This window comes from Lepidochelys kempii, chromosome 20 (genome assembly GCF_965140285.1).
Source record: "Lepidochelys kempii isolate rLepKem1 chromosome 20, rLepKem1.hap1, whole genome shotgun sequence".
In the NCBI taxonomy this organism is placed as follows: Eukaryota; Metazoa; Chordata; order Testudines; family Cheloniidae; genus Lepidochelys; species Lepidochelys kempii.
Genome location: NC_136399.1, coordinates 13,978,634 through 14,004,294, shown reverse-complemented (window position 1 = coordinate 14,004,294; position 25,661 = coordinate 13,978,634). Strand labels below are relative to the sequence as shown.

At 45.8% G+C, this 25,661-nt stretch overlaps 1 protein-coding gene across 1 annotated transcript; it reads right to left on the bottom strand.

Moving 5' to 3' along the window:
- On the bottom strand, positions 1–24,502 carry SLC48A1 (solute carrier family 48 member 1). Its single transcript, XM_073319117.2, has 3 exons — positions 24,305–24,502; positions 5,557–5,724; positions 1–3,471 (listed from the first exon to the last, which is right to left on the bottom strand). Exons 1-3 carry the CDS (start codon positions 24,441–24,443, stop codon positions 3,335–3,337), a joined length of 444 nt encoding a protein of 147 aa, XP_073175218.2. The 5' UTR covers positions 24,444–24,502; the 3' UTR covers positions 1–3,334.
- Between the last annotated feature and the right edge of the window lie 1,159 nt (positions 24,503–25,661).

The following is a 25,661-nucleotide window of genomic DNA, read 5'->3' as shown; positions in this document are numbered from 1 at the left end:
TTTGGTGAGAAAGAGAATCATGTATTTCTGCTCTTACTATGGTGTCACATACAAATTACACAGTGTGGTTAATACAACGTCAGACACACACTGGGATACATGGAAATGAACCCGCCTCATGAATTACACTCCTGCTACATGACCCAATTCTTACCGAGCGTGCAAACAAAGCATGAATACAATGTAAAAATATATATTTACAGACACAAACTTTTAAAAAGCGGTGACATGAGTACAAATTCTAGAGCAAAAGTGGTGGAGAGAAGACTGGGGTTGACTAAGTGGGTTGTTCGTAGGCAAAGTTACTGTCACTCAAAACAAGCCCCCCACAACCTCCAGGGTGAGCTGCTGTGGACCTTTTGGGTATAAACCTGAGAGAGGAGTCCGTCTACACCAGGTAATTTAGTAAGGAAATAGAGACATAGTTCCATCTTTAGAGTAACATTAGGGCCAAGATGAACCTCCGAATTTGAAGTCAGCAGCTCTTACTGTTCAGGATCCCTCCCAGGAGCAGGACAATGTGAGCCATTAGGTGGGGGATTAAAGATACCACTGTTTAAAACACTGAAATTGTGATGTCTAATCCACAGGCAGCCTCCTCCCTGCCTTGTCACAGATTTGCTCATGAGAGCAGGGACACTCATTCCACCCAGTCAGGAATCTCATGCTGCCTTCTGCCATCACCACCTTTAGGGGGCTTTTCAGTAATTCTGAGCCTAACTATTAATCTCTATAATGGGTATTTCAGAGCTGCAACCTCTGCTCAGCACTGGAGATTCCTGCAGGGCTCTGAGGATTTCTAGTGGCCCTGTCTCACCAGCATTTGCTGCCCTGGGAGGTGTTGGCTGCAGTTTGAGCCTTCACTCCTTGCTTTTCCCTGGAAGCTGCTCTGGGGTTGACATCAATTGTCAGAGTCTCTGCCCCACAAACAGAAGGAAGTTTATATTTAATGAATCTCAAAGACTGAAAATCCCTTTAACAAAAATAATTAACCCAGCCATGTGCTCGAACTACTGATCTTCCAAACCAAGCACAGGACAGCGTGGGGTATGGATGGGTAGGCACTAAAACTTTCCAGAAAATTCAGCTGAGTTAGGTGTGTAAAGGTGAGAGAATGCAGCTAGAGACACACACTACTTTGGACACTGCAAGTTGCTCCCCAGTGTACAACTGCACAGACATCAGCACAAAGAACCCACTCTGCTTGACACAGCTGGCCTGATAACACAAACAGGTAAGGCCCCAGCACACCTACTTCACAGCCTAGTCACTGCACCCTATGCAGTTTCCTCTGTGCTTTACATTCTGTAGATTGCCTAGGAGATCGCTTTGACCCTATGTTTTAGGAGACTTTTTCAGTAGTATATATACAGAAGTGACTTTACAACTGGACCTGTGACCATGCACATGCATTGGAGCAGTCAAGTTCCATCAGCCCAATTCCCTCACACCTCTCAATCTGCCAGGCCTTGGAGTTCCTCGTGCCTCTGCCCCCACCCACTGCACAAAAGAAACAATCACACACAACTGCTATTTTAATTTATTAAAAAGGAAATGCCAACTGCCCAATGCTGATGAGACACCTCCAGCAAATCATCCCAAAAAACTGAACGGTATGCATGAGCAACTGAAAGAAAAAGCAACAGCCTGCAGTTTGAAGCTTCCCAGGGTGAATATTAACAAGGACCAAACACAAGGGTAAAAGATCATTAAATCTACTCAGAGTGTCCAAGTGATCAATGTATGAGGGAGAAGCTGACGACACTGCAAAATCCCAGTGCTAGGGTCTCCCCTTAGCAGAGGGGGAGGAGCACTCAGTGTGACTTCTCCCATAGCAGGTCCCGTGAAGTTCAGACCTACCATGGGGCACCGATTCAGTGCATTATGCTGGCGACACTTGTGATGCAGATCTGCTGAAGCTGCATATTGGGTACATTCCTATGCATTTTTCAAACTTGGAGAAGAGCCGGGTAGCTTCGTCACCTGGGCTCCTCTGCTGTGGTCCTGTAACCCATTTGCCATCAGCAATTTCATCTGGCCGTAGGTGAGTGGGGGCCCATCTTACACTCAAGAGCATACATTTGTAGAACTTTAGCAACCCAGGCAAACTGTAAGTGACTTATGTACCCTACACCAGGTTCCAGCAGGAAGAAGCCACCTCCACTGAGCGGCAGCCAGCCATCTACAGCTGGTCTGGCCTTTGCAGGACGCACACATGTGCTGAGCTCTTGCTTTTCTCCCCCTATGCTATTTGGAGCCACTCAGCACTAATGATCCATAGTGGTAGGTCAGCTTTAGGTTTAGAGTGAAACAGAACAAGAATCATTACAGGAACAGAAGCACACACAATGCCCTCCAAATGCTTCACGACCATTAAGGTACAGACTGCTTTAAAACAATGAATCACACATTCAGAACCCTTCTGAGACTCAAACAGCCCAGCCCCTTGCCCAGTGAACCCACTACCCAAACGTCAGATGCCACTTGCTACATCTCTCACTTTTAAGTGCTGTAATAAAATGGTTTCCTCTGAGAATGATCCTGGGTTAACAGGCAGTACAAAGTTACGTGGTGCAATACTGGGCTAGCGTTGATTCTCTCCAGCACTGGATTCCCCATCAGTGACCTCCGTTTGAGACAACTGACACTGCATTGCTGACTTCTTGTTTCTTTCCTGCACAAGGGGATGCATGTGCTCTAAACAGCAGGGTGGAGCCAGCACCATGCCTTATTCTTAGCCCAACTGTTTACAGGAAGAAGCACAAGGAAATGCTGAAGAATTGGGGGCTGGTGTGGAGGTATCAACGGGTTTGTCCTCCCCAGTGCTGGGAAACAATATACCCCCCCCCCTTGCTCAAACTGCCCTGTGAGAATAAAGACCTCCCTTCACAGGGCATGGTCCTCTGCTAAGCAACCCCGGGCACCCCCACAGCAGGCTGATGAGTCATTGGCTAAGAGAAGGATGCCCAATTCTTAACCAGGTGCTGCATCTACAGGCTAATCTTCAACTTTCCTGTTTGAAAGTCACTGGTCTACGATAACAGCAGAGCAATGCAGATAGCAACGTGAGGCCTGCTGCATGTGAGTGCATGGAACTTGACTCACTGCCAGACATACGGACTCCCCGGAGGGTAACAAAAACACTAGATTGACATAATTAGCCAAATTAAGTGGTTGAATAAAAGCTATTAAGAAAAACCCCTACTGCAGACAGACAAGTCATGCGGAGCTGGGCTGGCTCCTGCTCTCTGCCTCTTCACAGCCTCCTTCCAGTGCAGGGCATCCAAAAGCCCAGTCAAACATTAGGAGCTTCCGACAGGATTAAGTCCAAGCTTCAGAAGTCACTGAGGATGCTGATGTCTGCAAACTCATTCCTGTACCGGTGTGAGTATAAGCTGAGCAGGAAGGCCCATTTCAGGGAGATGAAACTCCAGACACACGACAGGTAGTAGCTGCTGGGGTCAGTCAGGGCTAGGAAAGAAAAGGAGCCAGTTACATTTAAAATCCCCCTTTAGATTTCCACATAGAATTATAGAAGATTAGGGTTGGAAGAGACCTCAAGGGGTCATCTAGTCCAACTCCCTGCTCAAAGCAGGACGAACCCCAACACATGCACCGTGAAAGATTGTCCCAGGAAGAACCTCTCCCCAAGCTCCCGTTCAACAGAAGGCTTGTGCTCCTGTCTCCAGGAGGAACAGAGGTTTGCGAGCTGTGCTGTGTGCACTGGTGCCACTGAACTGCACCAGTTCTGCTTAGGGTTCTGTAGTTTTAAGAGTAGTGGGTCCTGGAGGCTCAACATGAATCCAGTTGCAAGCAAATGGAAAGGACACTCATGCCATCTCCAAGGAAGCAGCATTCCATGCACGATGCTATTCTGAGCAAGGGTCACAGTGACCCTTCATCACTCTGTGAAGCCATTCCCTTCCTCCCGTTAAGAATCCTCCAGGTATGAAGCGGCGATTGCAGCAAAACACCACTCATACAGCTACCAATCCAACAGCCAGCTCAGTACTATGGCTAAGTGGGTCCCGAGAGTAGAGAGCTGTGGTTACACGACGGACCATGCTTCCACACAACTGTCCATTTTCCATTTGAAAAGACCACTGTTTTCTAGGAACTTGGCTGATTTGGGGGTTCTGAGGAGAAGAGATGAATCACACACACACAGCAAGAAGGATGTTTGCCTGCCAGTGACAGGAAGAGGCACTGAAGGGAGGACAGGACTGCATGAGGTGGAACAGCTGATAGCACAAGTGTTGTAAGCATTTGCAGAGCAGGACAGCATAAGAGAGGCATGCTAACTGGAGGAATAAGAGGAATGCTGTTATTTCTCTATACTCCCAGTCTTTCAGAGGAGACCCAGCCTCACTCACAGAGCCCTACGACACTGTCTTGCTTGGAAGCTTATTCCATGTCACTTAAAGCAAACTGGGATGATCATGCATCTAATAATTGAGTGAAAAAAACCTGCATGGTTTAAAAGATCTTACACTACTGGCATAAGCTTACGTATCAATTGCCCATATTGTGCAGGGCTCATGGAGATGTAAAGGAAAGAAGCATTTTTGGTTATTCATCAGAAAACAGCTAGCGCAAAATGAGACACTAGAGATGGTAAGTGCCACTGCCCAGGAACGCAGTGCTCCATGGCCCTCAGAGGTGGTTCAGCACAAGGCTTTCACACACACTTAGATCCTCAGCTTCTTATATTGTAGGCACAATGGTCTCTCCATCTCTGCCACAGGAAAGTGCTGTACAGTCCAGACTTAAGCATGCAAATTAAGTAGTGTTGTTTCTAGAGCAGTAACACCTAGGAGCCCCAAAGCCACACTGTGAGCCACAGTAACCCTCATTGCTCCCCTACCCCAAGCCCCCATCTTGCTGTGGTGGGAATTGACTAATTGGGCACAATTAACATTTTCTAACATTTCAGTAGAATATGTCACAATGAAAGGAGACCCTCAACTCTCTGCAGAAGAACTCTACTTGGATATAAACAAAGGGAAGTTAAGAGGCTCTGTTCCCAATGAACCCTGCCAATCCTTGGCAGATGGGATTGTTTGGGTGGCTGTCTATACATAACTATCACAAATGTGAACAGTTTTTTAAAAAGTGAGTTCCATCCAGAGAATATGGTGTTTATGAATCCCTGGGGGTGACAAAGTTAGTCCAACAACACTGACCCTTCCTCTTTGGCTTATTGTTAAATATTTTATAGCACCGTAACTTTACATGGTGTGCTGGAGATTTGACAGACACAGACGCTGATGCAAAGAGTTTAGGGACTTGTATGCTTATGTGGCAAAATTCCAATCCAAACTGATTTATGAAGACTGAATAGACAGGTGCTTAGAAGTAATTTCAATATCTTGGGCAAGTCCCTAATTTGTGCCTGTTCTCCCCTCTACAATCCCTGCTTGTCCTGCTTTGAGCAGGGGGACTAGATTGGACTAGATGACCTCCTGAGGTCCCTTCCAACCCTGATATTCTATGACCCCATTAATTCCAGCCCTCCTGATGACCTCCCCATGATCACTCTTGACACAATATACTTACACTGGTGCTTGGTGATGGCCAGAACAAGGAATGTGCAAAATCCCACCACGGAGAGAGCAGAGAAGAGGATCCCAATGAAGAGGAAGAACCTCAGCCCTTTTAACCAGGTCCTCCAGTAATCCTGCACATACATCACATGCGTGATTAGGGCCCAGAGCGCCAGAACACCTGCTCAATTAGACAGCAAGGGGAATCAGTATAATGGATCACACAGCAACACAGAAAGGTGTCTATAAACAAATATACAGCTAATTACATCCAAAAGCTACATTAAAAGAACATTAAGGCTTCAAAGTCAAGCGCTCAAAATTTAGGAAATGCTTAGAATTAAGGTTGGCCATGCAACCCTAATTCAACCCCCTTGTGTGTATGCATTATGAAACAGAGTTCAATTACAGGATCTCACAGTATTTTTTCCACAGGACCCAGCCTCATTCAAGAATAGGTACTTATTCAATAACTTTTTATCCTTCACATTTAGTGTGTAACTCCAGGACTTATTTAAAAACACAGTGGTTCAAACCCTGCTCTGAATACAAAGATTAGTTTCCTCCTGGGCATTTTTATGGTTCTCTCACCACAGTATGGATACTTAACAAGCAGTTCAGTGCATCAAATATTAATGATTATTACCACTGCACTCAAGAGATTAGATGGTGTTATTAACCAATTTTACATCTGGGGAATTGAAGCACAGAGATTAAAGACAAAAATGTCACATGCAGACTAATTTTGGGTGCCAAAATCTTAAGGGCTGATTTTTCAGAGTATTTAGCATTTTATAGCACTTCAGTTGTTCAAAGCACAGTTCTGTGGAATTCTGCACTAAGAATTTTAAAATTCTGTACAATTCTGCATGTTTTATTTGTCAAAATAACACGATATAATCACGCTGGTTTCAATTATTTTGGTAATTTGTTTCAAAATACCTGTCAGCAAGTATGTCTGTAACAATATAGACAACAAAAGAGTCAGGAAATATTTTTTGACAAATAGATTCCTTACTAGGCATATTAATACAGAACTCTGAGTAATAATTCATTTAAACTGCAGTACAGAACCGTATTTCCTGCACCCCTCAGAAGCTATTCAAAGGCTTGGGGCGCCAGGGGTAACAGAGAAGCTGAGAGAGACGGAAATAACTGCTGGGTATGAACTTTAAGGGTTGTTGGGTATGGGTGGGAAAAGTATGAAACAGGTTTTTTTGCGGAACAGGAAGGGATTGTTAGGAAGTGTCCCCATGCAGACCCTGGATGACCTCTAGCTTTTCCCATTCAGTCAGGCACATCTACCCCTGTCCCCATGTGTGTCTGTGCCTCCACTCTGTCATTCCCCTTTCCCCCTGTAGCTTTGCACCCCCTCCCCGTCTGCCCATGTCCCTGCACCCCCTCAGCCCATCTCCATGTCTCCCTGCACCTCCTGTCCCCATGTGTCTCTGCCCCCACTCATCATACCCCTTCCCCTTATAGCCCTGCACCTCCTTCCCCCATGGCCCTGCGCCTCCACTCCCATTCCGCCCTTGTCCCAGTCTGTCCTCCCGCACTAGCCATTATGAGCCCACCTGTGACCCCCTCAGCAGCCCCATGCTGTCAGTCTCCCCGTAACCCCCGTCTCCTGACCCGGCCCAACAGGTGCTGTGAAAAAGGCAGGTTCTTTCTCTTCCCTATTCTGGCTGGGGCTTGCCAGGAGCAGCTACTCTATTCTAGTGCCACAGCGCCCTCCAGTGGGCAAAAGGTGGAACTGCAGTAACATGTCAGCAGAAGCTATTTTCTGCAACAAAAATTCAATATGCGCGTGGCACTTGAAATATGCATGTGCGCAGTGGCACAGAATTCCCCCAGGAGTATCACTTGCAGTCAAAGACTCAGCACTTCTGCATATCTGGCCCAAGGTGTCTCAAATAGGGCACACAGCAAATGAGGCACACAAAATTTGCAGCCACCTGTGAAGAGTTTGGTTTAAGTGACTTGTCCAAGATCACATAGGAACTCTGTGGCAGAGGCACGGATAGAATGCAGTTCTCCTGGGTGGCATTCTACTACCTTGACCATGAGACTGCCCTTTCTCTTCCTGCAGTCTCCTGCCTCTTTCAGTACAAACTTTCCAACTTTTGCAATGAACATTCCATCCATCTCCCTCTGGGTCTTTGGCTGCTTAGTGCCAATGTCCTGGTGACTTGGTTTTCCATTGTCTTCTCAGATTTTCCACTGATAGAGTGTCAGCCTTGGCCAGTCCTTTTTAATGGCCCATTCAGGCTTACACAGCTAGGCAACACAAACACACCCATGTCTCAGCCTGCCCTGAGAGCAAACTGAGTCCCTTTTCTCCTACTGGGTGGGCATTCAAAATAAAAGGGAAATTGAAACAAACATAGGATTCCTAAAAAAAATTACAGAAAATTCTCACTGTCACAGAGCCCTCAGCCCAAATTCGTGCTGAGGGGAATGGGGCAGGGATCACATCCTTTCTCAGTGTATAAACAGATAGGCAGGGTTTGCCTCCTGTTGCTGTTCTGTTAATCTGGCTGGACAGACAGCACTGAAACACTACTCCTTAAAGCAACTTCAGAGCTTAATGCCACAAATCTTGTGATGTCAGCTACTGCCAAAGCTTTTGAATAGCTGATTTTACATGACAGCATTCTGTACACACATCAGAGATCAGAATTGAACTGAATGTGTTCAGCAGAAGGGCACTCTTGTGCTCTGTGGACACATACAGAAGACCACCACAGTGTGAGCAATGCTTTTAATAACATGGTGTGAGGCTTGTTAGAAGAACCTAGCACTTAAGAAGGTTAAGCTACTAACCTTGACCACCATATTAACTAAGCTTGCTCTCTCTACTGAGTAGCTAAAAGCTCAAACCACATTTAAAACACAGAAAATGGGAAGCTCCATGTTCACAGTTTGCAGAATGTAAACATTTCCCCATGGTTGTTGCAGCCGCCCATGCACTTTCACACAATGACTAAGCACATTTTACTTGTTAAAGTGCTGATTAATGGTGCTTGTGTTACAGCACTAAAGGGGTTGTTCTTAGGAGAAGTTGATGGTGTAGTTCTCCCATGACAGGAACTGATTCAGCACACAGGGAATCACCTGGTTCCCTCCTTATACAAGGCCTGACACAGCACTTTCTGCATGAAAAATTACTTAGTAACATTTATCATCAGTTAAACCTGTGAGCCCTAGAGTAATCATGTGACATGACAGGGCAAAAAAATTGGTGACAAGTTTCAGAGTAGCAGCGGTGTTAGTCTGTATCCGCAAAAAAAACTAGGAGTACTTGTGACAAGTGTGACTGACACATGCAAAAGAAGATACGGTCAGCCTCCCTTTCTCTACGGATGGTCCCAAGAGCTTCCACACAGTGATTACTTTTAAGACAACAACAGTGTTAGAATTCAAATGATTCGAAATTGGGTTTAGAACTCTGACTCCTGGCAATCAGCCCACATGGTCAAAAAGGAACATACACATACCTTGGTCCTTTCCCCAAAATCATCTGCTACTCCTGAAACTGAAAGGCCTCTGCCTTTAGATACTGACAGGTCATGGTGTTGTACTACACAAACTTTGCAAACAGGTTCAAGTCAGCAAAAGCCCAGGTCTTAGCATTATGCTGAATGGAAGATCTAAAAGGTTCGTGTTAGCCCAGAATTCCATCTGTTCATTTTGACTGTTTCCAAACTCTCAGAATTGGGAAGCTCAAAAACAAAACAAAACAGCATATAGGCACCATCCCTAGGAATAGTGTTTCACAAGTGCTAAAGACTGCTAGGCTTCTGAAATTGCAACATCTGTTAAGTCAGCATAAAATGACTATATTTTGGACTTTATATTTTTTATAAAGCTCATGAACTATTTACAGCTGAGGGTCAGATCACTAACAATCCTGAATGATGCAGCACTGTAAAGGGCCACAGTGAAAACAGTTTTCCACAAATGCATTATAACTGGATTCCTAGTGAATTAAGAAAAGGAGTATTTGTGGCACCTTAGAGACTAACCAGTTTATCTGAGCATAAGCTTTCGTGAGCTACAGCTCACTTCATCGGATGCATACTGTGGAAAATACAGAAGATGTTTGTTTTTTCCACAGTATGCATCCGATGAAGTGAGCTGTATCTCATGAAAGCTTATGCTCAAATAAATTGGTTAGTCTCTAAGGTGCCACAAGTACTCCTTTTCTTTTTGCGAATACAGACTAACACGGCTGTTACTCTGAAACTAGTGAATTAAGAATGCATTCACTGCATTCAGAACCTAGAAGACTACAAGAGATGCGACAGACACAAAACTAGCTACCTTATTATGATTTATTCAAGTTTAAATTCATTCTAATGCTTCGAATACACACAGGGTTGGAATCCAATTCAGAGCACAGCTGTCTAGAATCCAAGAACTACACTGCAGGGAAATGAATTCTCATTGAGGAGAATTAGGATTTTACTGCAGTATCAAATAAGCCAGGGATGGCTTCCACCACTTGCTGTTCACATTTTCATACTTAGAATCAGATGAGCTAATTGCCTTGAAAAGCTGTAAAAGTAATTTGCCAGTCCAGGCACCAAATCACAGCCTGCTTCTATCCATGATAATACTGCTTCTGTGTTCCCTGTAAGCTGGGCACCTGAACACTGTGCAGGAGAGATTTAAGTGCTGCCCAGCTAATTAGGAGGGCAGCATGTGTTCAGGTGCCCCTCCTCGCCCAGGTTGCTCCATCCTGAAGCTGCTCCTGGGTGCTGATGTCAGAGTGTCCCCCTCCACCTGTACCCCAACTCCGCAGAGTAGGGGAGAAGCAGGGGACATAGCCTGGCTCAGAGCTGCTGTGGGGAAGGATGAGTGGCTGAATGCCTTTTTTAAAGAGACAGTGCACTGTTTCTGAGATTGCCCCAGCAGCCAGCGCACACAGTCTCTCTTTCTGTCCGTCACTCTCTCTGCCCCCACACCACCACCACCCACATCTCTGCAAAGCAGGAGAGCTTTCAGTGAGTCTCTTAAAGAGACAGTGCAGGACATCTGAGAATCACAGAATATCAGGGTTGGAAGGGACCTCACGAGGTCATCTAGTCCAACCCCCTGCTTTCCCACCAGCCAGCACACATGCTGTGTGTGTGTGTGTCTGTCTCTCTCTCACATACAGTCTGTGTCACACACACAGTCTGTGTCACACACAGTGTTGCGCACACAATCTCTTGTGTCACACTCACCTCCCAACACATACTTCCATTATTATTGTTGTTACTTCTTGGTAATTCCTGCAATGCACATATATTCTCTGTAATTTTATTATTTCAAAGTGTGTTATTTTACTGTTTTGACTGGTCTGTGCATTTCATAATTGTTATTTCTCTTACACTTAAATTTAATTCTTTGAGTAGTGAGTTCTAAAATGCCTAACCTGTCCTGGCTGGAGTAATTATCCCTATTTCACTTTTTAAAAATATATTATATCTAGGTTTTCTGTTTCTACTGGTGGCGCACATCCACACATACCTTGGTGCATAACACAATTTATTCCGCACATGGATCGAAAAAATTAGAGGGAACATTGCTTGCTCCTACTTAATTTGTATGGTGGTAGCACATGAAGGTACAAAGCAAGGTAACGACTCCCTTGAGCTAGGTGCAATTCAAACTCAAGGCCACTAGTGAAACTTTACTCAACCATCAAAAAAACAAAAAACAAAAATACAAAACCAAGGCAAGCAGAACTTAGAAACCCGCAGAGGTCCAATCACACTTCTCTTGTCCTATGTGGCTGAACAAAAGAAACACCTGCTCTGAGAAGTGTCCTCACAAGTTTAAGGTAAAGAAAAAACAAATGTCTAGTGACAAGAGAGAGAGACCTGCACAGACTCAAACATCAGAGAGAATTTCCTAATTACTAATCCCCAGGGTAACAGTGCTGACGCGAAGTAAGCCTTCCCCAGTACAGTTAACTTTTTGGAGCACTTTCCTGACACTGGCTTCAATGCTACTGCATCCAGAGTTGGCTTTATTTTAAAGAAGTGTATTTGTGATCAAAACTGGAGAAGATTAATTCAGACTTGGCATAACTGACACATACTGGGCATGAGCAATAGCACTAAAAGCCACTGCCAGGTAAGCACAACCGAAAGGTTCATTTAAAAGGGGATGGCGTGCCTTCCTTTTCAATATGTACAGTAGCTGAAAAAACGTATCAATGGCAACTAATCACTTCAGGATCACTCGAATAATCTCCAATCAAAATGAAATCCAGACTGAACATCAGGGCAACTGGGAGGCTCTGGGAGCTGGTAATCGGATATGTAGAGTTCCATTTCTAGGGAATCAAACAGAATCCATTTCTAGATTTGAACAGGGGCCAAGCCAGTAGTGAGAGCTGCTCCTGGTCTGAGTTCTCAGGGAATAGGTATCATCACACGTCATGCCAATTGGCTCCCATTCTGGTGTTCTGGCCACAGGTCCATGGCTGAATGGGCCTGGAGACTGAACGCCCATTCCTCTCTCCCACAAAGGCCATAGAACTTCCTGTTCTGTAACAAAAAAGTGAGGAGAGGGCGGGCTTATATAAGGGAGAAGAAGCTTTCATTTCAGAGGGCTGTTTTGTTTTGAAACTACCAAACTAAGTGACCACTGTTATTGACAGTACAGTAACTGAAACACTCATATACAATCTCTATCATAATGCAAAAGGGCTCTCTCTCTCCACTTAGCAATTTCTGATCTTTGGTGCACCTGCTGGGCCACAAGAGAAGCCTTGTTTGAGATGTGGCAATGGAAGGCATTTCCCCTATAGTCCACTTTGTGTGGTTCTCTGGCCAGGGCTATGAGCATTATGCAGATTATTAGACTGGTTCCTTCTGGTCTTAACATCTGTAGGTAATAACAATTGCACAGGTGTACTGGCTGGTCAACAGCTGCTCCTAACTGCAAGTGACCAATGCCCAAGTAATTGGACTTTGAGAGTGAAGAAGCAATATTAAATAAAAAAGACTTTCAACTCAAGCCCGTGCATTTCACGCTGGAGAAGTTCTAACAAGGCATTCCTTCCACCCTGCTCTGTAAAATTAACACACAACTATAAGGGCAACGTGGTTCATGAGCAGCACATTCTGAAGCATTGTCCCCACAGGCCAGCAGGTACCTTCTGCTGCTCATTACAGCTATAGCCCGTTATTCCAAGTCAGACCAATACATTGTTAAACACAAAGCAATACGATTGCTGAGATTAAAGCCCTCACAATAAAAAAACAACAGGGAAATTGGTGATAAACTGGAGCATTTATTGCTAAGTTTTTGGGAAGCTGTTCAGGACATCATATACAGTGTCTGAAATTCAGAGCATTAGCTTCCTGGAGAATTATGACCAGTCTCTGCCCAAAAGGTAATTTCCCCTCACACTCTCATTTACTGTAAGTATTCACTGGGAAAACTGAAGTTTCCTTCCAAGCCACAGGAATCCAAGGCACTTTATATAGTAATAAAGGCAATGGGGTTCCATGGATAGCTCAGCAAACATTCTTATTGAAAACATGAGCAGATAGTGAGAGATTGCTGGACAAAAGCCACTCCTGGGCTGGGACTCAGGCAGGAGAGTGGAGGGTTCTGGATCCCTCCAAAATGGACTTTGCTGTAACTACCTGCTTTCTGTGCTAACAAGATCTGTTCTCCGTTGTATTCCAGATTATTAAAAAAATGTTCTGTTTTACACCACTGGCTGAGAGTCGAGTTGGGGGTTCATGGCCCCTTTGGTGGGTAAGTAAGGCTTCCCCAGATGTCCTGTTTAGATGGACTCATTGCAAGGAGCTCAGGGCATGAACAGGGGTGCTGAACACTCCAAGGTCAGACCCCAGGAGGTGCTGAAGCCAAGGAGGCTTGCCCTAGTGAGAGTATGCCCTGAGGGGAGAAACTACAAGAGGGTCCTGTCTGAATTTCATTCAGAGGGGTTCCAGAACACCGAGGCTGTGCACCCCATGACACTTCCATGCGTGGACACCTTCATTTCACAGTAAGAGTGCCATATCCATATTTAGTTTAGCCCACTGAGTTAAGCTTAAACAGATACAAGGCCACCTTATTGAGGAATACAAATGTCCACACATGGAGGTATTCAGGAATAGCTGTTCCTCAATAACTCCACATGTAGGCAAACCCCAAGACTTTGACTTTACCAACAAAGATTACAGAAGCAAAGCTCTTCACCATACAAAGCCACATAAACAAACTTGTCTTAGTGGAGCTATGAAAGGAAACCATCTCTATCCAATAACCTCCCTGGGGTAAGTGGTGAGGGCGTCAGGTCAATTTGCCAGATTAAAAATAAAAGGGTCTTGAAAAATGTGATAGTAGCCATAACAACTATGTGGGAAACTAAATGAGAATACATGGCTGTTTCTGGTTAATATGAAACCTACAAAGCCTGAGCCTGGCTTCATTTTGATGCATGCTCTTACAATGGTCTTAAGACAAGATCATATTGTGTGACATCAGAACGCCCCAATTTCAAATAGCCTATCCTTCTGTCTCATAGTACGCTCCCATTAACAGGGTAACATGGTCATGTTGTGGTTAGAATGCAGTCAGACCATTCTGCTCTCCCAAGTACAAGGAGTACACTCATCATCTATAGGAGAACACCTCCAGCAGAAATATGGCACACATCTAATAAGCATGCACTATATGGCTTTGTAAGCTCTACTGGACTGGCTCCAACACTAATACAATAACTGACTGATTCAGTTGTTCTGCTCCAAAAAATTGTTTTTGGAAACAATTTTTACAGGAATAAAATTAAAATGATATAATATAAAGCGGGGGGGAGACATTTAAAGACCTCAAGAGGATTCAGTTCATGACTTTCCGTGTTTAAATCTTCTGTTCCACATAATCCTACTCCCAAAAAATACTCCATCTAACCACTGCCACCCAACACTGCATCCAGGTAGTTTGATCCAAGCCCCACACCACAGACATATACAAAAGCAGTATCACGGCCTCTGGAAGTAGCCCTGCAGCAGCAGTTTTGGAAGGTGGTCAGATGAAGTTGCCTCAGTGGCCCAAACACTACTCATATAATCTTGCTTCTTTCACAGTTGGAAATATTTGGTTGCCACCACCACTCTCGGACAATTGCTCTCGGAAATGTCCTGGGCTAAAATAGCCATTCAGCAAAACAGAATCTGTGGGATTTCTTACTTAGAGCTATGGAAAATCGTCACATCTAAAATAAAGATTACCTAAGTAAAGCACATAGTAGATCTGAAACAGCGTGGACAGATGCACAGTTTCCTTAAAGAAAAAGTCAACTTGGGTATTTTGACAAATCTTAAATCCAGATTTAATAATATAAACCCTATAGAGTACTTGAAATGTGTGTAAATGAACAACTTCCTAAAAATAAGTTCAAAACAAGATATTACCAAGTTTGGTAGCCAACTCTTAAAGGAGAAAAATACTGATAATTATCCTCAGTATTTCAACACCACAATTCCAAAGCTTCCTATACTTCAACGTACATAAAACAAGTCTCATTTTCTCTAAGTGCAACAACTAAAATGAACACCAGGTTGTATTTTTTTAAAAACCAGTTCCTAGTCATTTTGACTAATTTTTCAGAGCCTTGATAAATGAGCTGCATTGTTGACTAAGACAATAAAAAAGCTGCCTCTGCTGTCAAATCAGGTGTGAGACAAATAACCTTCATAATTAGTGACCTCACAGCAATGGGTATCATGGACAGTTTGACAAAGGACAAGACAAAAAAACCCTAACAGCTCTTCTTCCCACAGTGAGTTCCAGAAGACCGAAGAGTTAAACAGGAGTTTAAAAAATAAACAACCAAATTTGTTGACAGTGACAAATGTGATGACAATGCAAAATTAAAATAAATATGGATAATGCTATTGTGAACCACTGGCACATTTCTGGGGAGAATTATATAAGTATTTGAACCCACAGTAGTCTCTTCAGAACACGTTATCCGAATGCCATTTTCCATCCAACATCCATAAGACTCTTGTTTTATAAGCGCAGTTATTCAAGCTCAAGCATTAGTGACACCTATATGAAGGGACCCTAGGCATTTCCATTCTGACCCTCTTTTGTCATTCAAAACTATCCAAGACCTTGTCCTGTCAGGCTGAAAAATTGTAGGTCTCTATGAAAGGGTAAAATGTTTTCTTCTGCAAGTCTGAGCCAAAATAGTTCAGCTTCAGCCATTTTTGGGAACAAGTTAAAAAAAAAAATCTTCTTAAGACTTTGTTTGAACAGTTCTTATGCCAAAACAGCTGGGACTGAAAACTTAAATTTGTTAGGGAAACACTCCTCTGAGGAGAAGAATCTTTTAAGTGTTCCAGTGAAAACTGGTTTTTATTTGGCCAACTTCTCAGCCCACAAAATTGCAGTTTGGGCATGTGCAGTACAAGTAGATTGACTTTTTGGTTCAGAGCAAAGTAGGCTGGACTGCACATGTGCAAGAAGAAAGGCAATTGGCATTTGAAGTCTTTGCTCAACTCGAAGTCTGTCTGATCATCCAGTTTTAGTAGCAGGAAATGAGACTTATAGATTTCAGATGCTTTGTGCATCTAATATAGCACTTTAAAACTAAACCAACAATACTATTTATTATTTTTGCCTGGCATGTCAGAGACACATAATACGACAGATCTTGGCCTCTAAAAATGTAGTCTAAATAGACAACAGCGAAAGGAGGGAAAAAGGGGCATCAAGACAAAAATATCCATTCATATTTTCTCATTTTGGTGTATGTGTATATTTTTCATTCTTTGCCTATTTTCTTCAATTTTTTTCATTCATTCCTAGCTGCTCCATTTTAAAGCATAAAATTCTACTGCCATCACCCCAAATTTGATGATGAATTTGTGGTATTTTTGTATTTAAACCAGAGTTATTAATATTTAAAGACCGGCTACTGAACAAACACAGCCCTTTTCTACAATCTATTCCAGAGGTTCTCAAATTTCATTTCACCGTGACCCCCTTCTGACAACAAAAACTACTACATGACCCCACAAGGGGGAAACTGAAGCCTGAGCCCGTCCAAGCCCAGGCGGGGCGGGAGGCAAAGCCAAAGCCCAAAGGCTTCAGCCCTAGATGGGGGGCCTGTTACCTGAGCCCCACCACCCAAGGCTGAAGCCTTTGGCCTTCGGCTTCAGCCCCAGGCAGTGGAGCTCAGGCTTCGGCTTCAGCCCTGGGCGGTGGGGCTCAGGCTTTGGCTTCAGCCCCGGGCCCCAGCAAGTCTAATGCCAGCCCTGGCAACCCCATTTTTATGGGGTCGCAACCCACTTTGGGGTCCTGACCCAGTTTGAGAACTGCTGACTATTCTACTATTTAATGCTGTGCAGGCATCAAGACACCAATATGGAGTTGCACAATATACCTAAGGCCTTAAGTTAGTCAGCAGGGTCTCCAAAGAGTCAATAATTCCAATATATGCCTGCTAGAAAGGACAGGCTTCTACTCTCCCAGTTTATCAGGTATTTAAAAAATGCTTTAAAACATCTCTACAAAAAGTGCATCCTTGACACACATCAGCTTTTTTGCAGTTGTTCCAGCCTATCTGGTGTATATTATGTTCTTAAAGCACGAGAGTTCTATGTTTTGCCAGAAAGATCTGAACAGTTTGGAAACAAGTCACCCATCCTCTTTGGAAAATAAAATGCATTTGGTGTTAAGTAAAAAGTACAGAGACAAAATATGTAGAATAGAAAAAATGAAACTGAATCAGGAAGGGGCATGATATTTGAACAGCTTAAGGATGTCCTGTTTTATTTAGCTTCTTCTTTTACCCCACATACGACAGTACAAATTACCAACGCAATGTCATTCTGAACTTTTGAGTTACCTGGGCTTCCCCAAAACAACACACCGTAATTTAAGAATAATCACTGTTTATATACTTTTTGCTTTATACATTCCAACACATGGACAAACAGTACCTAAGTAGGAAAACTACTATCCACACTTTACAGGTGAGAGAAGTTACCACACACAAAAGTTAAGGGACTTGTCCAAAGTGAAGTGGTAAATCAGTGAGAGCGATAGGATTATTACTCAAGGGCCTTGCTCTCAGCCCATTAACTATGCTGTCCATCAGGTTGCTGGAGCTGTGTTGTTTGTTGTCTGCCTAAAATGAGAGGACAGTACAATAGGTATGTGTCTCATTTAAGGTAGAGATCAGCATTTCTCAAACTGGGGTCCCCAAGGGAACTTCAGGGAGTCCACAGGCCCTGCTGATCAACTCCTCCCCCACCCTCTATCTCCTGAAGGCTACTTAAGCCAAACCAGGAGATTTTAGGTGCTAAAAGTCCAACGGTGCAGCGGGTCTAAGGCAGGCTCCCAAGCTGCTCTGGCTCCGTGCCACTCCCAGAAGCGGCCAGCATGTCCTTGCAGCCCCCAGGGGAGGGGGGGGGTCTCTGCATGCTGCCCCCGCCCCAACTCCGCAGCTCCCACTGGCTGGGAACTTCAGCCAATGGGAGCTGCTGGGGTGGTGCCTGCAGGCAGGGGCAGCGCATGAAGACCCCCCGACCCCTCCCCACACACTTAGGAGCTGGTGCCAGAGAGATGTGCTGGTTGCTTTCGGAAGCCACCCAAAGTAAGAGCCGCCCGGCTGGAGCCCACACCCAAACTCCCTCCCACAGCCCGCACTCCCTCCTGCACCCCAACCCCCTGCCCCAGCCTGATGAAAGTGAGTGAGGGTGGGGGAGAGTGAGCAATAGAGGGATGGAGTGAGCGGGGGGTGGGGCCTGGGGCTAAGCGGCAGGACTTGGGGGTTGCCAAAAAAATTTAAATTACAATGGGTCCCCGGGTTGCTACAGTTTGAGAACCACTGATATAGATCACAATTTTCAAGTCTGGGTGCATATTTAAGTTCCCAAAGTCAATGGAAGATGTAGCTGTTTGTCACCTTTGTAAAACAGGCTGTTCTTTAGGTACCAGAAGATGGATTTCAGACCCTACCTACAGGCACCCGGGTTACCACATCTTTGCAATGGTATATAACTTAAATAAATAAATAGTATGTAGCCAAGAGTAAAAACATGTAGAAGAGGAACACCTGAAAAGAACTGCAGGTTAATGAAAACCAGCAGGGGAAGGCAGAGAGCAATGGGGAATAAAACATCATAGGTAACCGAAAAATATAGGCAGTGTATAGACTGTAATAAATTGATTGCAAACACGGAGGAACAGGCTCCATAAGAGAGAAATACTTGACACTGCCTATCAAATTCTTAAATCAGAGACAGGCAGAAAAGTGAACCATCAAGGAAAGAAGGAAAAAGCATTTGGTTAAACAGACTCTGAAAAGGAGTTGATGTCACAAACAAACAAGAAAGGACGGAATTAAAGTCAGTGAAGTAATCAATTTCACTTCTACCGACAATCTCTCAGAATGGACATCCAAGAGATGGAAGAGGACAAGAATGCAAGAGGGGAGGGTAAAACAGAAAGATGTTAAAGCTAGATAAATATGTACAAACAAATACAAAATGATAAAACAGGCAAGCAGGCAAACTCTTGGCTTAATCAGAGGCATGCTAATGAGGAACTGCTGCCAGGCTGCCAAAGATACTCAACAACCTTCTCCCACATATACAGTACCGGACCTACAACTCTCATTCAGGTGCCTGAGTGAGTTTTTGAACCTTGTGAATGCAACAGGTACATTTAAGTTAAAAGAAAGTTTGTGCCAAGAACCAGCATATTCTGATCCCATGCATGGACTATTCTGCATTGACACACCTAGCTCAGCTTTTTGTTTTCACAACAGCATGGGCTGCAGCAGCACAAACACTATGCCCCCCAGCCTTTGTGGGCTGTGTCACAAACATTAGCTAACAAGCAATCATTTGGTATTTACTATCCTGTTAAAAATATGGAAAGTCACAAAAAGGCATCTACCGCCCTCGCCAATTTATTGAGAAATTTCTAAAGTTAGGGAACTTTTCAAAAGCTTGCCCAATTCCCCTCCTTCCATCTCTTCTCAATGGAAACAATTACTAATTAATAAGTTAAGATAAAAACAGACTAATCTATTTAGTGAAGTATCCCAGAGACAAAAATTAAACTAAAGCACTGTTTACTTGAGACTTAAGGGGCCACACTGCTTAAATATAGTGCGATCTTCTTAAGCGTGGAGTAGTGAACAACTTTGCTAACTGAAGATTCACAATATTCCAGGAATGCAGTCTGCACTGTGATGCAAAGTGGAGTTAAAATAGAACCACAAATGCCAAACCAGACAACCTCAGACCCAACAGTTTGGAGTGGCTTTGATATTGTTTTTGCCTTTCACACTAATACCCAGTCAAGAGGCAGGCTCTGGAAACCCCATTGCAAAGTGGGAGGACTATGTGTGCAGGCAGTAGAAAATAGGTTTTTGTTTAACCTCTTTTGTATTTATTGTATACCAAATAGCTCTATAGAACCAGGAGAATGGGGCAGGTAGGTGGCACCTCCGTCCGATTCTCCAACCAGCAAAGAACAAAAGCTCCCAGTGTGCAGTATATGCAGGGCACACAGAGGAAAAGTCAGTTGGGAAGGAACAGACTATTGGCAAACGGGAATGTCTGTATCCTGTGTGTCACAGAAGCCCCATAACTTGCTGCTGCACTGGACAGGACATCAGAAACACACTGGAGCAGAGGTGGGCAAACTACGACCCGCGGGACCGTCCTGCCTAGTCCCTGAGCTTCCAGCTGGGGAGGCTGTCCCCTCTCCCCCGCAGCCTCAGTTCGCCACACAGGCAGCGTGGCGGCGTGGCTGGCTCCGGCCGGACTGCGAGCTCCTGCTGCTCTGAGCGGCATGGTAAGGGGGTGGGGGGTTGGATAAGGGGCAGGAGGTCCCAGGGGGCAGTCAGGGGACGGTTGGATGGGGTGGAGGTTTGGGGAGGGGTGCGCGGTCAGGGGACTGGGAACGGGGGGGGTTGGAGAGGTGTGGGAGCCCCGGGGGGCCTGTCAGGGGGCAGGGTGTGTGGATAGGGGTCAGGGCAGTCAGGGGACGGGGGGGTTGGATGGGGGTGGGGTCCCATCTGGTCCCCAGATCAGGGGACAAGGAGCAAGGGGGGGTTGGGGGTTCTGAGGGGGGAAGTGGGAGGGGGCCAGGCTTACACCACATTTTGGGCTAGCCCTAATCTGTTATTGAATTGAGACTATGTTCATAAAAAGTGTGTCTGGAGTCTGAGAGTAGTAAAAAATGTCTCCAAACCCTCATTTACAAAAAACCCACAGACAAACTAGATATGCAATCCTCCCTTAGCCTTTCACAGTGAAAACAGCAGCACTGCTAAGAGATAGCTAAGAGCTGCTGCAATGACATTCTAGGGACTGATGTGCTACACAAGAGCAAAATCAGCACCTGTTAGCAGTGAGGTTCCGGAAGTGGGAGGAATTAAATTATTTTTTTACTTAAATTATTCATTTACTGAGTTTTCACATTTGGTAAGAAGTTAACGTAATCCTGAAACAACCACTTTAAATGGCAAATTTCAACTTGGATCAGACATTAACAGTGCATTATAAGTCTCACATATAGTCCTTTAAAAATCCTGATTTCAAGGGACAACACTAAAGAAAATTCAGAATCCTACCAGATAAAATTTCAAAGGTCCATGTGCAAAAGTTCAGGGAGGGACTCCCTATATATCTGCTGCAACTCTTCACTTTTTGAAAGTTCTGATCACCTATACAACGAGACCACCATGTAGCCTCTTCATTACCCTACCTCACAGGCCAAACTTATTCCTTGCTTCCTTCCTTCCTCCCTTCCCACATCCGTTTCTCAGCCCCAGTTGAGACACTTATGATCCCAATAACCTTTCCTGGCTGTTCACTGAACAAAAAGTGCAGCCCACTTTGGCTCAGCTGGCAACCTGTGTGTGCAACAAGAGTGATGTAGTGGTAGGAGTCTGCTATAGACCACCGGACCAGGGGGATGAGGTAGATGAGGCTTTCTTCCTTTAACTGGGAATTGGTCCTGCTTTGAGCAGGGGGTTGGACTAGATGACCTTCTGGGGTCCCTTCCAACCCTGATATTCTATGATTCTATGATTCTATATAACTGGTGAATTTTAACAGTCCTTAATGTAGACAGTGATGAAGTTTCCATACCTCTCCCATTCTTGACAAGCACACTGAAACCATAAGGGCTTCCCCACTCTCTCAGAAGGCTTGCAGAAATCCCTGACCTACTGTCTTTAATTACCACCAGTTACAGATAATGCTCTGACACACTTTTAAAGAGTCAACAATGGCAACATTAAGGTTCAGACTCTAGAGAGCCTCTATCATTTCCACAAAATCCTTAGAAGTATCTCTGTTACCCTGACTACATATAAAGTAGACGGTTTACTGTTTAAGAACTCCATTTATTTCTACTGCCTCTCTCTTACACGGTGCCACTTGCTGATCTGGAGGTGATTTGACCAACGGCTAAAAATAAGTATATGGGAAGACATTTCTGATCTGACTGATTAGACTCTCTAGTCTAGCAGAAAAAAACATAATGAGTTCCAGAACAGGAACTGAAACTAGAAAAATTCACACTAGAAAGAAAGGCATACCCTTTTAGCAGTGAAGGGAATTAACCACTGGAACAGCATACCTGGGGGCTTGGCGGATTGACCATCACTTGAAATCTTTAAATCAAAACCAGGTGTTTTATAAAATATACTCTAACTCAACCAAAAGTTATGGGTTTGATGGAGGACTTACTAGGTGAAGTTACACAGCCTGTGTTATGCTAGAGGTCAGACTAGAAAATAATGCTCCTTTCTGGCCTTCAAATCTATGAATCCTCCCACAGACGAATGAACACACCCAAAAGCAGAAATTACAACACTTAAGATCCCACTTCCATCTACCATAACATGAGCAGCTTACTACAACTGCCTTGTAATTATGAAACCCTAACAATTTTGAGAGTGGCAGCTGTAAATATATTACCTAAATGAGCAAGGACAAAAAGTTTTCTATAAATCTAGTCCCACAAGTATCAGAATGGGCTATTCTGATAGCCTGTATACACCTGCAGGGACTCCAAATCTCCTGCAGAGAGGCAGCATTAGTATCTTCCCAGCAGTATGAGAGCTGAATGAAGTGGAGCAGAGGCCAGCCACATTTACAGCAAACTTGGTGGACCGTAAATCCCAGCATACAATCCTCCATCTTGACAGGAACAGTCTTGAAAATACTGGAAGCTGAGCCCCTGTTACAGAGGGGAGTGGCTGTGGGCTATACAGCCTCATCTGCTGTAAACTAAGTAAATGTCGAACTCCATGAGAAAGCCTCACAGATGATGAATAAAATGAGCCACAACAAACAGAGCAGCCAGCCCAAAACACAAGATCAGAAACTGCTCCAAATCCCTGAGAAACAGTTACTAGCTCATGAAAGCACTTTAGGGACCTGCCTGAATCCATCTGATCCCCCGCCAGGTGGTGAGGTGCACCCAGTCCAGTCCCCAGCCAGGTAGCAGGGTACATACAGTATAAACCCCCAGCACAGTTGGGCTAAAAGATCTCTCAACACAGGGTCCCAGCAGTGCAACATGCAAGAGCCCCTGACCATAGGGGGCTGCGTCCCCCACAGAACCCAAGCTAGCACAGCACAGACTGCTAGTGCCATGATCTCCCACCCCCAAGAATCCCCAACAGACACGCTGGCCTGGGCAGTAGCTACAGACCAGATGCCCCATAAACTCCCCTGGTTCCATCCTAGAGAACAAAGCCCTAGCACCTGTCTGTACAGGAGCACACCCCCCAGTGTCCCCAGTATTGGAACCCCTCACCTCCCCACTCCCCCAATACTGGAAAGACCACTGTGTGCCTGGAGCCCCAGCTGCATGAGGACCCCAGGGAGCCCCCCTGCTCCCTAGGTATTGGAAAATGCTCTTCATGCCCACACCCATGTTCCCGATACCAGGGAGCCCCACCCATGCCGCCCCTCCCCCCCACTAGAGGGCCCCACCATAACCTCCCATACTGGACAGCCCCCCATTACCTGTGCCCAGCCCCCATATACAAGAGTCCCCTCGTGTCCCCCATATTAGCCCCATATCAGAGATCCCCCACACTCCATGCCAGCACCCAGTCCCCTGTGCCCACGTTCAGTCTGTATCAGAGAGCCCCCCAACCTGGCCCTGCCCTGTACCAGAGACCCTCACCCCCTGTGCCCACACCCAATCCCCCACGTACCGAGGAGACCCCCCTAGTCTCCCGTACCAGACAGCAAACCTCTGGGACTATGCCCACCCCCTCACCCCATGCATGCCCCGCCATACCAGACCGACCCAAGAGCCTGCCACCGTACACCAACCACCACAGGTGCCCGTACCGGGGACCCCCCCCTCGCGCGCGCCCGCCCCCCCGTACCGGAGACCCCCCCCCCACGCGCCCGCCCCCCCGTACCGGAGAACCCCCCCACGCGCCCGCCCAGCCGTAGCATAGATCCCCCCCACGCGCCCGCCCCGCCGAACCGGAGACCCCCCCGTACCGGAGAACCCCCCCCACGCGCCCGCCCCCCCGTACCGGAGACTCCCCCCACGCGCCCGCCCCCCCGTACCGGAGAACCCCCCCACGCGCCCGCCCCGCCGAACCGGAGACTCCCCCCACGCACGCGCCCCCCCATACCGGAGAACCCCCACACGCACGCGCCCCCCGTACCGGAGACCCCCTCCACGCACCTGCCCCGCCGTAGCACAGACCCCCCCCCCCGCCGAACCGGAGACCCCCCCCGTACCGGAGACCCCCCCCGCGGCAGCCGTGGCGGGCTGGCGGAAGGCCGGCGCCAGGCTCCAGGTGAGGAAGGCCGAGAGGCCCATGAGGGCGCCTGCCGCCGCGTAGGCCAGACGGAGCCCGAGCGCCCGGCTCACCGCCATGAGAGAAACCGGCCTGTGCGGGCCGCGCCGGGCCGCCCCGCCCCGCCCCGCCTCATCCAGCGCTCGGCCCCGCCCCGTCCCGTCCGCCCGCAGCGCCCCTGGCGGCCGGGGGGCGAGCCGGGGTCGGGGGTGCGGCATGAAGACGCGGACACGGGCACGGTCTGCGCCCACGGACCAGTGTTTTCCCCGGGAATTGAAATGGGGAGGGGTGTTCGAATTTGGGGGTCAAGGCCGATGCGGGGTGAGGGCGAAGGTGGGCTGTATGGCATCACAGCAAAAACTGAAAAACGTTTCATGATCATTTTATTAGTTTTAACTCATGTGTTAAAATCATCACACAAATTAAAGTTGGCTACTCAAGCCTTCGTTGAAGCACTCCATCTACATCCTTCTTGGTTTCTTGTTATGATTTTGCACAGCTCTGTTAACGAACTTCTTGAATGTAATGCATTCATCTTTGGTGGCTTCTCGTGTGACCGCTGCTTCCATTCCTTCAGTTCATTAGTTCATTCACATGATCGGGCAGAAGGCGACTTCTTTCAGAACACAAAATGCTGTTCAATGAGGCAAAAGAACGCTCATCCGTAGCTGTTGTGACTAGGAGTAGCAAGAGATGAATTCCTACTTCTTTCATCCCAGGAAACATAGCACAGAGATCGGATCGAGCCACTAGTGATGATAAAAAAGAAGTTGAAGTCAAATCTTCATTCATTTGCCATATGATATTCCACTCTGTGTTCAAATTCTCTATTTTGTCCTGAGCACACGGCAGCCCCATTGCTGGTAGTGCCTCTCTCCACTCCATTGTTGGTGTTTTATAGGACAGGGACCTGTAAAAGCTACGTAGAGGTTGAGTAGAATCTAGAAGTCGCTGTTGTAGATTTTTAAGAATCAATTCTGTGTACTTTTTCAGTTGTCTTAACAAACACTTCTTGTCCTCTTCACTTAAGGATTCAATATAAATGTCATCATTAGTCAACTTCTGGACTGAAGTCTTTGCTTCTTCCAGTACTTTTTCAATGGATAGCTCTCTGATTGATTCAAATGTAGCTTCTTTTGCTGGACAAAGATCTGCTACTGTTGTAGCAGGTGCCTGGATGGCATTGTTTAATGACCCAAGTGGTTTCAACAGTAGACTTACAAGAGAGAATGGCAATAGTCTTCTCTGAATGAAGTAGCAAAAGTAATCCACCAGCCTCACTACTTAGATCCATCCCA

Excerpts from the sequence above, each read along its gene's own strand:
- SLC48A1 (XM_073319117.2), bottom strand. The coding sequence starts at position 24,443 with ATGGCGGTGAGCCGGGCGCTCGGGCTCCGTCTGGCCTACGCGGCGGCA. Across the intron at positions 5,725-24,304 it reads TGCCGCGGGGGGGGTCTCCG|GTGTTCTGGCGCTCTGGGCC; the intron begins GTACGGGGGGGG and ends CTAATTGAGCAG. Across the intron at positions 3,472-5,556 it reads GGCCATCACCAAGCACCAGT|CCCTGACTGACCCCAGCAGC; the intron begins GTAAGTATATTG and ends TTTCTTTCCTAG.